Here is a 15,283-nt window from a genome sequence, read left to right as displayed (position 1 = left end):
AGGTGAGGTGCATTCCAAGCAACTCCTCCTTCTGTTTGTTTGTTGTTGTTCTTGTTTTTTTAATTTAAATTATATTATCTATCTGGTTATTTAGATTTCAGGATCATTAATTGTGTCTTATATTGATTCCCCACATTTTTCCTTCATTTCCTTTTTTTCTGAATCCTTTGATAAGCAGCATATGACCCTGAGACTGATAAAGCTAATTTTCTAAAAAGGTTTGTGGAAGGAGAAACTTTCCAAAGTGAAATTGGCATTATCAGAATGAGCTCAGTACACTTCATCAGTTTCTTTATCAACTTTGTGTGGTTGGTAAATCTTATTTTAAAAAAATCTAGCTCTACAGCTCTCTTCAAAATCAATAATTTAATTTGGGTTGAGATGAGGGAAAGTAGGAAAGGGATATATTGACAGGCCAAAAGCATTCAGTTGTACCTAAATTAACCCTGCCCCCTCTTGAATGGGATTACAGAGGTGTTGCTGAGAATAAAAAATATTGTGCTCAGTCCTCAGTGACTCCTGAAATTTAGGTTTCTTGTGAAGTAAAAGAGATCATATTTGTGATGTACTGGTCCCCTCTGGCCTTAGAGCCTATGAATAATTTGAAATCAGCAGTGTTACACAGATGGTCCTGAAGGAAGAACAATAATGTATTGATTTATGTATGAAGCAGAAAAGGAATTTCATTTGTTTTTCCAGTTATTATCCAGGACTGGCAGAGAAATCTTTTTCTTTTTGTGCTCAAGTAAGCAGGTATGACTGAATACATCAGAATAAATTACTTAAATAGAAATGGTCTATCTTTGCACAGGTTGTTTAGAAGAATAAACTGCATTTGATTTATGAATTGTTTGATTTGAGGCTTCTTCAAAAAAAGCAGGCTCTGGTAAAATACTGCCTTTTTCTTATCTGTTAGGTAAGTCCCCTTGCTACAGGGAGCAGAGTTATTCCTACAGGAAATCCAAATGAGAAAACAGTATTTAGTTTGAGTTGGTTTTTTACTGAATCATAATACACAGTAAAAATTACCATTTTTCTGTGTAGGAGATGAGGTAACTTTATGGTTTCATGTGTTAATTGTGTGTCATTTAAGTTTTTGTCTAAACTTTACTGCAGTGTTTTCAATTTCTTTATGTCTGGGAGAAGATTTTGCCCCTCTTTAATGTTACCTGCCTATGTGTCTGTATATACTTTTATATAAACATACACATGCAAGCCTCTCTATTTAGATTTCATAAATGTGTAAATCATTAGTACTTCTGATAGTCTTGTGAAACAGCTGTTTCCCACTTTAGAAACACATAAAAATAATTAATGCTAATTTGCCCTTAAAGTGGTGAGAGGTTGTGTTGCTTGTTTGACAACATTGTGCTGTCAGATAAGAGCAGCTGAGTTATATTGCTGAGAGGTTTTTAGGAAAATGTTCTACAGCAGCCTGCTCCCACTGAAACATTTTCTGGGATTATTCTTGGAAATTTTAAGATTGTATTAGTATTTAAAGGGAACATCCTCTTCAAAGAAGTTCTAATATATAAGTTTTCCTGGGGCTATGAGCTATCTCAGTTCACTGTTAAATATTTTCTTCACCTAATTTCTTTCCTTTGAAGTTCTTCTATGTTACTGAGTAAGGTGTTTTGTCACTAGCATCACTTCTCTGTTGATTAGCCGCTGGATCTCCTCCACATGCCTTGAAGATGTCCTCTGATTTTTACATAATTCATCTCTGAGCTTCTTCATCTCCTCTGAGCTCTGGGGCAGCCTACTGTTAACTTCCACTGTAAACAAGTTTCTTTCCTTCTGTTGCCAGCCAGTATGGATAGTAATGGGTTCTTAGGCTGAAACATTGAGATCATGTTGTGCAGTGGTTAATTGAACCAGGTGAGGGCTGCAAGGTGCTCTGCCATCAAATGGCTTGTAGAATTATGGAACTGGATAAATACTGGCTTTACAACCTCTCAAATCTGCTCTCAAGCCATCTCCACATGTGTAGGATAGCAAGTTAATGTTTTAGAAAGCAAATGTCAGATTCAGCAATGAGGCATTTATTTTAGTACACTAAAACCTTCCTTAAGCTGGGAGTGTGTTTTTGAACATCCTGATGAGTAATACCTCAGATTTGTTACTGAATCAGTGTTTTTGTCCAAGAGCTTTTCTGTAGTTTATATACTTAAGTGTTATGGAAAGAAGAGATTTCTTCTTCCTTGGAGTGCATTTGGTAGCCCAGGATCATCATTATCCTTTGGGTAATTAAAAAACCCATCTCTTTGTCTGTGCTCTAAAATATATAGGAGCTTTTTACAAGCTGTCAATTCCCATGTGCCCACAGTTAGCTTCAAGATGTTAATGTGAAGATTTTGGTACTTTTGCTGTTGATTGCACTGATGTGACTAATAACATTGCTGACTATTTGAAACTGCTTTTCCTTCTGTGCTGTCCATATCAACTCCTTTTCAGAGTTACTGATGCCTTTTGAGGTTTTTATCCAGACTCTGGTCACTCTTCTGGAGTGTGAGTTTGTCACTAGTTGCTGACTTCCTTCCATTCCTGAGCTCAGTAGAGATTACCTAAAGGTGCATCTGTGTTTTTGCCTTACTGATGCTTTTGCACATCTTGAGGAGATGGAATTGGGTCAAGGTGTTTCAGCTTCTCTTGAGTTTCAGTTTTACTTGGTGAAGTACTGATCTGGGTATTTAGGCTTTAAAAACAACAGGCTTTATTGGCCATGGAGCAAAAGGCAAGCTTAAAATCTCCACACTCATTTCAGTATTTCTGCACTCAAATTCTGCTCTTGGCCAGCCGTATAGATCCATCTTGATTAGAAGAGAGATGTAAGCGAAGACTTTAGTTTTCACTTACCAAGTCCTCAGTAAGTCTGCTGTCCCCATGGTAGGATCATAAAGATTCCAGTGGTCAAATATATGTGTATATGTAAACTTCTAATGTATTTTCCATGAAGAAAATGAGAGGCTGCCCTCTATTAGAGGATTTATTTTGGCAAAAAATAGAACTCCTTTTTCAGTCTGTTAAGGATATTTTAGAATAGAAGACTCCAGCTCTTGCAGCTACACAGGCATGATGGTAAAAAATAGGGGATTTGGGAGGTTTTTTTTGTCTCCCTTCCTCTTGTTTCCTATTTCAGCTAGCAGATGTGATTCTAGAGGCAGAGTAGGTGTTATCTACAATGTAGTAGCTTTTTATGCAGTCACTGTCTGGTGTTTATAACAAACTATCTATGAGACCTGCTTATCTTTTTGGTTTGCTGGTTTTTCCCCAGGGTCCAGGTTGGGGTCATTTTAGGAGTGGAGAGGGCAGGCAGACAAATGGTGTTCAAGGAATGTTTTCTTTGTTTCTACCATCAACCTCATCTCCTGTCTCCATCTCACTCCTGCATACAACTTAAACATGGAGAATTGAAATGCTTTTCTTGTTATCTACATTTCTTCCTGCCTTGGCTGTGGGATGTGCTGGTTTTATCACATCTTCCCTCAGACAGATGGTGAGAGGAGGTGTGGAAAAGTGAGCTGAGGTTGGGGTTTGTACCATGTGATGTTTACTATAGCCACTGTAATACAGGTTAGCAAGACTGTAATTGCTGGGGTTAGGGAAAACAGGAGTTTGGAACATTTCTCCACTTCTTTATTAGTTTCTGTCCTGTTTAAAGGGCAGTGCTGTCCAAGGGTTGGGTTAGATCAAGCACCATGGTTATGAAAGGTCTGGTGTATGCTTGTAGATGTGCTCTACCATTTTGTTACTTTCCTGAATGCTGATGTACTGCTGTAGTCATGAATTTTCACCCAAATCAAAGTAAGAAAATTGGTCTGGAAAGGACTCAAGAAATCTCCATCCTTGTGTCCTGAGCTTGGGAGCCTTCAGTCTACAGCCTGAGAGACCTGATAGCTTTTTTTTTTTTTTGGTAATACCTTACAGATGTGTTTTTCTCATATAAATGAAGTGGTGTGCTACCAATGATTCTCCATCTCTTGTACTGTCTTTTAAATTGGTGTATCTTCAATTTTGAGGTAGAATTTCAGTCTTTAATATCACTGTTGTGTGCATGAAAAAGTATTTCTTTATTTGATCTGTACCTTGGGGACTTAATTTAAAACATTCTGTACACAGCAAGTCTTAGCTCATGTCTTAAGCGTTCTCGTGGGAGCACTTGGAGGTATTGCTGCATGTTTGGCTGTGAGCATGCAGGCAGATTGACTCATTGATTAAATCCACCTTCTTGTGTGTGCAGCACACAAATAAGCACACTGTGTGCATATTCCATGAACTCCTTTCAAGGAGAATTTTATTTCATCCCCTTTGAGACAAATCTATCGCCCTGGGAACACAATACCAGGGATTTCTTTTTGTGTGTAGTTTTATCCTTTCAAACCTTCCTTTTGGTAAAATTGCTTGTGATGGACTTTGTTACAATAGCCAGAAGGTTGGATTTTGTCTTTTAACATCCTTTGTCCTGTACTGAACAGTGCTTTAACAGGAAAGAAAATTGCTTTTTCTTCTCTTTGTGTAATGTGGTTATCAAAAGGAGTATTTTAGAAAAACAGTGTACAAGGCAGCAGAAGAGAGACTGTATGTGTTGTGTGTAATATGTTACAGAAATTATAGATGCCTTACCTCTTCTAGAATCAAGATGCAAGTGTAGGAAACTTAAAATACATTTTTGATCTAGCATGGTTCCTAAACCATTAAGGAGGGCCTTAATGCCGACTTGATATTTTTATTTGCCCTCTTCCTTCTCCAAGTCAGTGCAATGAAAAAAACATGTGTCTTTTCTGACCTTTTGTCTCTGTTACTGAGCCTGTACTAGAGGCTTTTGCATTGGTGTCTTTGGTTTGTTTCTTTTCTTTAATGTTATCAAATTGCTGAATTTTCTCATATAAGCAGTAAATTTTTGAGGGCATCAATTTCTTTTGTTGAACTGTAGCTGCCCCAGGTTTATCCACTGAGCAGGAATGTGTCCCAGTGAAGTTCTTTTAACTGGAAGCATGTGTTCAGTGTCTGGATATCCACAGAAGCTGTGTGATCTGGATATTAGTTTTGTTTGATAAATTAAGGCAAAGATTTCAGACTGAAGCTACAGTATTTAGTCTCCCTTTTTTTGTCCAGGACTTTCTCCCTTGCCATCTGACTGAACTGAAAGTAGTTTGTGTAACCACTGTGAAGGACTAAGAAATATCCAGACTTCTCTTGGTTTTCTTTAGAAGGACAGGTTTACCAGATTGATTGTTTATAAAATGAGATTTCCAACAGTGTATAGATTGCTGACATTTGTTAGAAAGCATTTGATAGTCGAAATGTGCTGCACTGTATTTAGTTGGGTGGACTCAAGTATCATCCTTTCTATTTGCAGCTTCTAGGAAAAATTTTCCAGCCAGACTTTGGAAGTGTTTCAGCTTGCTGATAAGGCCAGATACACTGTCTTGAAAATAAACTTCCTTAAATCTGCAAATGATCTCCTGTTTTGTGGATGATTGGCCTATTGGAGCTCCTTCCAGCTAGAAATGCTTATAGGAAGTGTAACCTTTGGCTGACAAGACATTCTGCTGAAGTTCACCTACAAGCACATTTTGGCTCAGGAGACAGTGTGTCTAGCCAACAGGAATAATCTCAGCTGTGCTGGACCAGCATGTCAGCTTCCTATCCACACAGCTTGGAATCTCATCTGGGGCAATCTCAGAAATTGAAACCATGTTAAATCTTGCTTGGTAATTGTATTTCCCAGTAGCAGCTGGGTGTATTAGCTTTTAGTGAAAATCCTTTCCAACAATGTCTTGTAGCAGTTCTTGGCTTAACCAAGTGGCTTATTATTGCCTGATAAAAGAGCTAAGCAGAAGTTTTCCAGAAATTTGGATTGCTAGAGGTCTGTTCTATCAATCTATTTTCCAGAGCCTGAAAACTGAGATTCATTCACACAAAGTTTAAATGGCTTCAGTATGTTGCTTGTAAGCTCATTAATTCTGTCTTTATCAGTGTATTTGGTTTCTCTTTTCCTGGGTAATAGTTTCTAAATATGTGGGGTTTATAAATGTCTCTTTATGTCCAGCTTTTTTTCCATGAGATCATGATATGGAGCTTTGCTTTTTGATTTTTGATTCTTAGCAGAAATCCTAAGCATGTGAGAAGTTTTAAACTCTTACTCTTGGTGACTTGATTCAATGTGTCTTTGCTGCCTTAAGCATAGGTTCACAAAAGTAATGAATATGTTTCTATTGAGATTTCCCTTGACCAGAACAGATGAAAACATTATTATTTTAAATTACTTAATCTCAGTTTTTGTTGAGTGAAAATATTACCATAGCAGGTTAACTTTGTGTAATTGATAGAGAAGATAGTGCTTTGGAAAGTTGTCTTATAGGGAAAATAAAATATTGGAATTGTGTACTTTCCATTTTTGCTTGTGAATAAAGCCATTAACACCATGCCTGACAGCTCTGGAGCCTTTCAGAATGAACTAAGAAATAGATTTAGGCTCTGTAGAAGTCTGGGTTTCTTCATCTCGGGAAGTTTAATTTGTCATTTTCTTTACAAAATTATTCATATGTTGATTGCTGTATGAAGTGAAACTCAGAATGAGCAATGCTTTGTGTACGTGCTACATCTAAAAGAAGCTTCCCTTTCTCCTGAGGGCCTGATCATGCCCTATGATTCTACTTTAAACAAGAGGAATTGGATTTTCAGTGTCTCTCAAGTTAAAATTCCTATATTCAGGGAGTATTGTTTGAGTGTTTGAGGTAAGAGCAGGCAGTAGAAGTTCTAATTCAAGCCTTGCTACTTCTTGGGTTATAAAAACAGATTTCCACAGCTCAGATTATGCAAAGGACCTTACCTATATTATTTTGCTTTGGCTGCTTGTAATTTACCAGTCAGCTGTTAGACAAGAGAACAGTGAGGATCATTCATTTCTTCAAAAGCAGCTTAGCTGAACTAGCACTACATGTCTTGCATCATTTTGTATTTAAATTCAGAAGTGTTTCAGGATATAAAAGGTCCTTTTCCTTTGAGTTGTTGTCCACAACATTCCTGACACATTTAATGAGATCATACCTGTCTACCTCTTACTTGCAAAATGCAAATTTCTGAATGTTATGGAAATAACAGACAACTTGGTCTTGCTTTCTGAGACCAAAATTTAAATGCTAAAACTGAGAGTTAGTTAATCTATAAAGAATGAACACTTGAACTGTGTTTAAAATTGCAGCTTTACTGAACTTTTTAATGGGAGATGTTTGCTAGTGGTGTTAATTTTACATTTTGTCACTTTTAAGTTCAGCTTGTATGGTGGTAAAAATGAGCTTTCAGTTGTTTATGGCACATTCTATTGCTTTCCAGAGAAACCAAGGGTGGCAATCATTACTATTAACAGCAGGAGTCTGGAAATTGTGCAGTGTAGGTAACACTTGTGGAATGAGTCTATACTGGATACTACTGAAACTTGCTTCTGTCCAAGTGTTGGAAAGAGGAGTTTGGGGAGGGGAAGTATACATTGCCCTCATATTCCTGAGTGGCTAAGAATGGGATAGGAAGAAACATCTTTATGCTTAAACAGCAAAATGCAAAGGGAAGTAATTTTCTGTTTATGCAGACCAACAGTGGATTACTTGGCTTAAACTTCCTTAAAATAGCACTCTGAGACTGTTCCCTTCTGCATAAACCATTATATGTTGGCCTTTGCTTATAGTTAAATTAATAACTTTCCATTTTGAGGTTGAGCTGTCTCCTATGCTCTCTTGGAACTGCTAATTCAAATTATATTGTAGTGTAGATACATGATTTTTTGTACTGAGATGTTTAAATAATCAGTGGTGAGGTATGCAGTGTCTGTGAGACTGAATTTTTTTCTCTTTCCTCCTTTCTTGGTGTATCCTATATTAGTTTTTTTTAAAGAACAAAAAAGAGGGGGGGAAAAAAGCCCAAACCACTTTTCTTTTCTTGTTTCTTGTAGGTTTATGGGTGTCTGTGTGCATAAAGGACAGCTGCACGCTCTTACTGAGGTAAGACTATTTCATAATATACATACTGAATATGAAATATCCAGTTCTCAGGACAGATTCTGCAATTGCCATTCACCTTGAGTGAAGGTTCTTCTATGGAACTGGTGAGTTAATCACTCACTATTTGCTATGTTAAGGGAAGGTTGCAGAATCAGCCCTCAGAGCTCCACTCACAGCCCTTGTATGTCTTTTCTCCTCAGAAGCACTTACTGAAGTGAAAAAAAAATCACAGTGAGAACATAAAACTTCACTGATAATGTTCTAAATGAGAGATGTGTGTTACCATTGAGCTGCCCCTAAATATTATTTGTTTCAGTGACATTGCATTGTATTTAAGTCTCATTTATACTCCAGTTGTACATTTCACAAGTGAATCAATAACATTTCAGCTGGGTTGTTATTGTATTCACTCCCTCCCACTTTCATATTACAGCTTAATCTGGGTCCCATAAAAAGGAATTATTCCATTGCCCAAGATCTAGGTATCAAATAAGCTGAAGTTTCCATTCATATGTTCCCACCCTGCTTTATTGGGTTGTTTGTTAAATCCCCCTGTTCTTCTCAGAATAAACAAGAATATTCTCTTGTTAGGAATAGTGCTGCCTGTTTAGAGTCAAAATCAATAAAATGCTTTGCCTGTCGAATTAAAGTACAGACTAAAAGGAAACTCATGGTTGGTAAAGTTAATGTTTCTTATTTACTTCTGTTTTGTAGGAACTCCTCAATTAAAAGATTAACCCTTTCCCACCCTCCCAAAGACAAATCTGTTATTAATTAGCAATTTAAGCAGGTTCCTGGTATGGTGTGCTTGCCAAGGACTGCTGTAAAATGAGGAGGCTGAGGAGCTGTATGCCAATTAGCAGGATATGTGTCACCATCACTTTCTGGAACTTACAGATGCCACTCTAAGGCAAAGATGCACATATGTGGGCAGTGAATTTCTTCACCTTCTGGGGTGATAGTGTTGCAGTTCTCATTCTAGCTGCTGTTGCAGAGATGCACTCTGGTTCAGTGCCTGTATGTCTGGTGGAGCAAAGGTAAAGACACTTCCAGAAATTTCAAGATACAGCAGGAGTGTGAGCACTTTGCCATGAGAGGGACAGTTTATTTGATTTATTCCTTCTGGTTTTTTTTTCTCCTCCCTGTGCTCAGTAGAGGAAACATTCCTAAGATGGCTGATCAAGTTATTCAGGCTGGCTTTGCTAACATTATTGCAGATTTCTTTTGGATATCTGGTAAATTGAGACAGCCATTCCACTCACTGAACATTATCGTAGAAGAGGTGGAGCTTCATAGTGCTTTATTGTACTAAAACTTGGAAGATTTTACTCAATGTGGGGGTTTTTTTTGTTTGGTTATTTTTTTCCCTTCCTTCACAGCAGTTGCTTACCATTTAAATAACCCTCCCCACCCAAAAAGCCAAGAAAATGAAAACAGCACAGATGCTTCCTCATAGTGAGCTAACTTTGTAGCTGCTGCTTTGTTCAGCTATTTTTGAGTTCTTGGCAAGCAAATAAATCTAAGAAAGACTTCAAAGAATAACTTTTTATAGTTATAATTCAGAATAACAGAAGAGATTCCTGAAGCATCTTGAGACCAAAAAGGAAAAGAAGTTTACTGTAACATTTTGAGAAACAGAATAGCTTTAGTGACATTATGAAAGTGTAATTAATGAGTACTGCTTTTCTTCTGTGGACAAAGGTGAGCATTTAATGCCTTCAATAGGAAAATGACGGATATGAACATTATAGGAAATCCACACACAACTTTTCCCAGTAACATAGCTACTCTTTGATTTCAGAGAGCTTTTAAAAGTAAAAAACTGTATATGCTCCAAGTGGTGGAATTGTCTTTTCTGGCAACAGTAGTAGCATTTTTCATCTTTAAGTGTGTGTAGAGTAATAGCTGAATTCTGAAGGCTTGTGGAGGTTGGAGAAGGGGGCTGAAATGAAGAGCTGAAGGAGTTATTAGTAAGACAGGCAGGGTGAATCACCAGTTCAAATATAGCCCAGGAGGATAAACAAATTGGCCACTGTCTCGTGGCTTTTTTCAGCTTGTGGTCCACATGGTGGTCTCCTTGCTCCCAGTGCTCAGCATAATTGACACCAGCCTGGCACTGCCAGTGCTCAGAACTTCTGCCAGGGTTTCAGTTCTTTGGAGATGAAACTGTTGATTCAGAGGCCCATTGGTCAATAGGTGTCTGAGTCACAGCAGGGAGAATCCTCTGGCAATTGCCTGTGCTGGACCTGTTCTGTAATGAGTTTAATTATCCCTTCTTGTGTTTTGAGAGTGCAGTTGATGGTATGCCTATGTATGAGGGATGCAGCACCTCTTAGAGCTTATGTCTGAGGGCAGCATGATGGGAAATCATGTTTATTTCATATATGTACATGTTTCCATAACAGAAGAAGTTGAGAACTTGTGCCAAGTGTTTGGTGACTGGATTTAGAGAACTTGTGCTATTAACAGCCAAGGCAACCTCAAATGGTGTTAGAAGAGCACTGAGGATTTTTGTAAGCTTGTTAAGGGCCTACATTAGGAATATGCAGCACTTTGTTATTGGAAGGCAGAGTTTGAAGCATTACATATTTCTTTTCTTGCATGTTTACAGACACAGGAGGCTTAAACACAGGGGTAGATCATGCAGAGCAGGTTTTTGCCTGGGGAAGGTGTTGATCCTGTGTATGCCTTGGGATTTTCCCTTTTGGCAGCATTTTGTGTTGATTTAATTTTCCTGTCTCAAGTGGCTTTTGTTTTTAAAACTCTTGAGCACGAGGCAGTTTCTGTTTGTTTTGGTTTTTTTTTTTTTTCAAAATAAGAATGGAAATGTTTAATTATAGACTGCATTAGGACTTTGGCCTTGTTCTGAATCCACAGTCTTATCAGTTTTGATAATCCAATATTTTTTTTGAAGTTCTCAAGCCGGAAGCTATGGTATGTGCCTCTTCTGCAGTAATTCAATATCCTTAGATTGACAGGACAGCTTAGGCTGCCAAGGACCTCTATCCCTGCAAGCACTGAGTTAAGAAACATTTAAGGAAAGCAGAGTAAATGCTTTAATGGGTGTATCACCCAAATGAGCTGGCAGGCATTAGACTGCCTCACTAATGTTGAGCTCATGAGCACAGATTTGCCATGCTTGTTTTCTCTAAAACCAGAAACTGGCTATTCCTTTCTCAGCATTCAGCTTTCATCTGAAGCTGCTGGTTTGTTTCTTTAGCTACAGGGATCTGCAGTGCTTCCTGCTGTACTCACATGCCTCTCCAAACTAATTTCAGCCTTTCCCTCAGGCCTCTCTGTGTTTTCCAGCCACTTTCCTAATCTGACAACTCTCTTCACTTCCATTTCCTGGCACACAGCAGTATCATAAGTCTGGAGAGTAGAGACTTGCAGAGTAGCAGAGTCTCTGGTGTCAGCATGGGATGCTGCAGAGCATTGAGAGGCCAGCTGAGCACTGCTGCCAGGTGAGCAGACAGACAGACAGACAGTGTGTGCTCAGGGGACATGGAGCCTGAGCCATGGGGAGCAGCCATGGCTCAATAGCAGTTGTGTATGATTTTATCCCATACACATCCATCATGGAATGGCTGCATGGGCAAACATCCATTTTGGGTGGAAGACAAACAAATTTGTGTGTTGTATGTTTTATAGGCCTGTGCTATTATACTGAAACAGATAAGGTAGCAGCATAAAGTCTAGCATATAAAAGCCACTTAATACCTTCTTGCAGATCCTGAACTGTTTGTTGAACTCAGTTAAACAGGTTTATCTGAATTTCTAAGAGACAGGGCAGGCTAAAATCTAGTTATAATTAGATGTATATTTATATATGCACAGAATGAATCATACAGCTTGATAATTCCTTCTGGAAGGAAATGAAAGCCTTGGCAGTTGTGTGTATAGAAGATGAGGAATGGAAAGTTATTGTGCTTTGATTGGGATATCTTGGAATTGCAGTGCTTCAGGGACAGTAGTTAATTGTTGCAACAGAAGTTTTATGACTATTAATTCATACTGGGTGATAGCAAAAATGTGTGCAAGTGCACTGCTGCCACAGCCTGATTGCTCAGTGTAGGATCTGACATGCAGTGGAACTTTCTCAGGCAGAGAGCAAAGCAGTTGCAGTGTGATAGGAGCATGTGGTAGGTGATAGAGAGGTAGGACAGAATTATTTCAGCCAGCAGCTGTGGGAGCTGAGAGCTGCCTGAGATGCTCTCCTGAAGCCTTTCACACTTGCTCCTTGCTGGGGAATGGCAGAGTCAGACCCATGCAACAGCACAGCAGATAGCTGGGCTGGGATCAGAAGCACTCGGTGTAGCTGGGCTACAGGGGCTGCTTCATATGGCAGTGGGGAAGGTGCTAAAGCTGTAATGAAAATGCCAGTGTCCTTTGAAGAGAGAGGGTTGTTTTCAGTAAGTTCTTTGGTCATAACTGAGAACTTCCCTTCTTTGCTTTCCTTCTCAACAGCAATAATGTAAGTAAACAATAAATGCAATTAGTGGAGTTTCAGAATTTTGGAGACCTTCCTTTTTTAGCATTTTTTCTTTTTTACTTTTGGAGATAGCACTAACTAGAAAGAAAAAATATTGAAAGCTTAATCTCAGAATTGTTTCAATGGTGCTGAGTTGCCCTTTTACAAGGACTAGAAGGTAAGTTCTTAAAGTGGGAAGGTTCTTCTGATATACAGCTTTCACAAGCAGAGTAAATAATTAAAAGTATTTCATTCTTCTTTCTTTTTTCCTCCTCTCAGTTCTTGGTTATCTTTCTGTGGAGGGTCTTTGACTCTAGAATGGAGAAAACCAGACTGACATCACTTAGGTCTCCTCTTCTGAAGCTCTATGCTACAGCTAAAATTGTAGTAGTAAATGTATGTAGTCTTGCACTGCCTTCCAGATGGAAATTGCACACTTGTGAGAGTTTTAAAAAGGCCTGAAATACCATTCCTTCCCTGCTCCCTCCTTTCCTCATCTCCTGTAAGACTCTCTAATCCCTACTTTTGTTCCACCAGTGTGATTCATGCTATTTGAGTAACTTGAGTTTTACTCATGTAGCACTACAAATATTTAACTGAGCTTTGGTGCTGGCAGTAGGCTGTCAACTCTGGAGAACTTGGTGTCTTTGGAACTGTAGTTTTTATTAGCAGTGGTTCTGCAAATATTTCATGCAGCAAAGGAATTGTTCCTGCTTTAGGTATTACCTGTTTACCAGCTGACATTTAGTTCCTGGTGGTATTTCTCAAAAAAAAAACCAAAAAAACCCAAAAAACAAAACAAAACAAAAAAAAATCCAAACAAAACAAAGAATAGCTGTGGTGTGAAGTTGGTAAGCCTGAACTTAGAGACAAATGAAGAGAAAATTAGTTGTGCTTAAGGTAGCACCAAGTAGAAAAATAAAAGAGTTTAAAGGACTCTCATTTTCATCCTGTTAGAAAATATTACTTATGCTGTCCAGTTTCCAAAAAACCCCAACAATTCAGAGGTTTATTAGGGAAGTCCTTGAATTCATGTTAGATAGGTTGTACCTAATGTGTTCAATGAAGCCATTCTGAGTAGAGGCTCCCAGATCAGTTTGTATTCCTTGATATCTTGTACTTACTAATGCTTGTGCATTACCTCCCCTTGCTTATTGAAATATTTCCTAGACACTTTATATGGTCCTTCTGACTGAAGTATTGGAAAAAGAAAACTCAAAAGGAGGAGGAAAAAAGCAGAGAGGTGGGAGAACTCTAAAGATAATTTTGTCCTTTATCTCTTCTCAGATTTGGGACCTAATTCTGCTCCAGTTTGGTCTCATTTGCATACATAAGGCATCTTCCTTGAATGTATGAAGGTCTTGGGCAGTATGTAAAATTGTTTTATGGTTTGGTGGCACTGGTCACTGCTTTGACTTTCTGGAGAAACAAATGAGCAATGGTGCAAGCTTTCTCTTGGATGTTTCTGTTTACACCTCAGAAGATACAGAATACACCTGTTAATTCTAAGTATCTTTTCTTTAGGGGAGTGAGTCTTGATACAGAAGAGTGTAAAGAGGGCATTTACTTTGGAGTGACTTTAAAAAAAAAGATTATCATGCAATGATGACAAATGATCTTTCAGATGACTTCCAACAACTGACAGCCAGAATTTTTAAATGCTTCCTGGCTGTAGGATGCAGCAGAATGGCTGTGGTTTAAACTTAAAAAGAACTCAAAGTATGCATAAAATTCTGCAGATTAAATTTATCCTTGTGATCTCTCAGCCAATGAATAACATGACCTGTGGATTAATGCTGTAATAAACCTCTGCTTGCAGGCTCTATCCTCTTTTTCTGTGGTTCAGATACTTTTTGTAGCATTAATTGGAGCTACAGCTTCCCTTTATGAATGAAGAATGCTTTCAGTGGTGCTGTGCTAGTGCTGGAAGGTTGCTGCAGAGGCAGTCTGGGCCTCCAAAGATATAAAACCCAAGCACCAGGAGAGTAAGTTTAGCCCTATTGAAAGTGTTTCAGAGGTATTGAGTCCTGCTAAACTATGGTTATTTTGTATCTTTCCTGTAATGGACTTGAGTTTTAGACCTGGATAAATTTGGTTCCAGGAATATATGCTCTGATGACAAGAATGGTTATGTGGTATAAAACTAGAAGTATCTGTTGCTATTATTTATTTGGGTTTTTTTGTGCTGCTTTTGTTGTAAGACTGGAAGTCCAGCCAGCACATATCTATGTTATTTCCTCTGTTAATTTGCTTGTTTGGGTTGTTTAGCTTTTCCCTTACAGGAGTCATTAGGAGTTAGACCTTGCATGTACTTGCCTCAGGGTCAACAGAAAACCTTTCACCAGAGCCCAGGGATTTGACCTCTAGAGAAGAGTAATGGTGACCTTGTCTGATGCAGCAGTAGTTGCACTCCCCATTAATGACTGTGTGAGCAATCACTGTAGGGCATGAGAAGAGCAAGGTCATGGCAGCAAAAGTAGGGTTTAAAGCAGAATGGGGAAATAGCTCAGGTATTAGGAAGACTAGGCTAGTCTGTAATGTAAAAGGTGAGAAATGATTCCATTTCATTGGCACTATTTTTTCCAGCACTAAATTAGAATTAGTAGATCATGAGATGTCTCTTAGGGCTGTTTGCTGTCTGTGTAGTGCTTTTTTCACAGAATCACAGAATGGTTGAGGCTGGAAGGGACCTCTGGAGGTTACCTGGTCCAACCTCCCTGCTCAAGCAGGGCTGACTGGGGCTGGTTGCCAAGGCCTGGTCATAGAATCACAGAATGGTTTGTGTTGAAAGGCACCTTGAAAGATCATTTTG

General features: G+C 38.6%; 1 protein-coding gene across 1 annotated transcript in view; it reads left to right on the top strand.

The window, feature by feature from the left end:
• TESK2 (testis associated actin remodelling kinase 2) overlaps positions 1 to 15,283 on the top strand; it is a 74,159-nt gene that overhangs the window by 26,796 nt on the left and 32,080 nt on the right. The window contains exon 4 of the mRNA XM_054285863.1: positions 7,952 to 8,000. Within this exon, the coding sequence (XP_054141838.1) occupies positions 7,952 to 8,000 (49 nt within the window). The remainder of the gene's footprint in view (positions 1 to 7,951; positions 8,001 to 15,283) is intronic.

This window comes from Melozone crissalis, unplaced genomic scaffold (assembly GCF_028551555.1).
Source record: "Melozone crissalis strain CALT ecotype California unplaced genomic scaffold, PUWL_Pcris_2 ptg000045l_1, whole genome shotgun sequence".
Classification (NCBI taxonomy): Eukaryota; Metazoa; Chordata; class Aves; order Passeriformes; family Passerellidae; genus Melozone; species Melozone crissalis.
The sequence above is the reverse complement of the archived record's forward strand: the minus strand, read 5'-3'. Positions and strand labels throughout refer to the sequence as shown.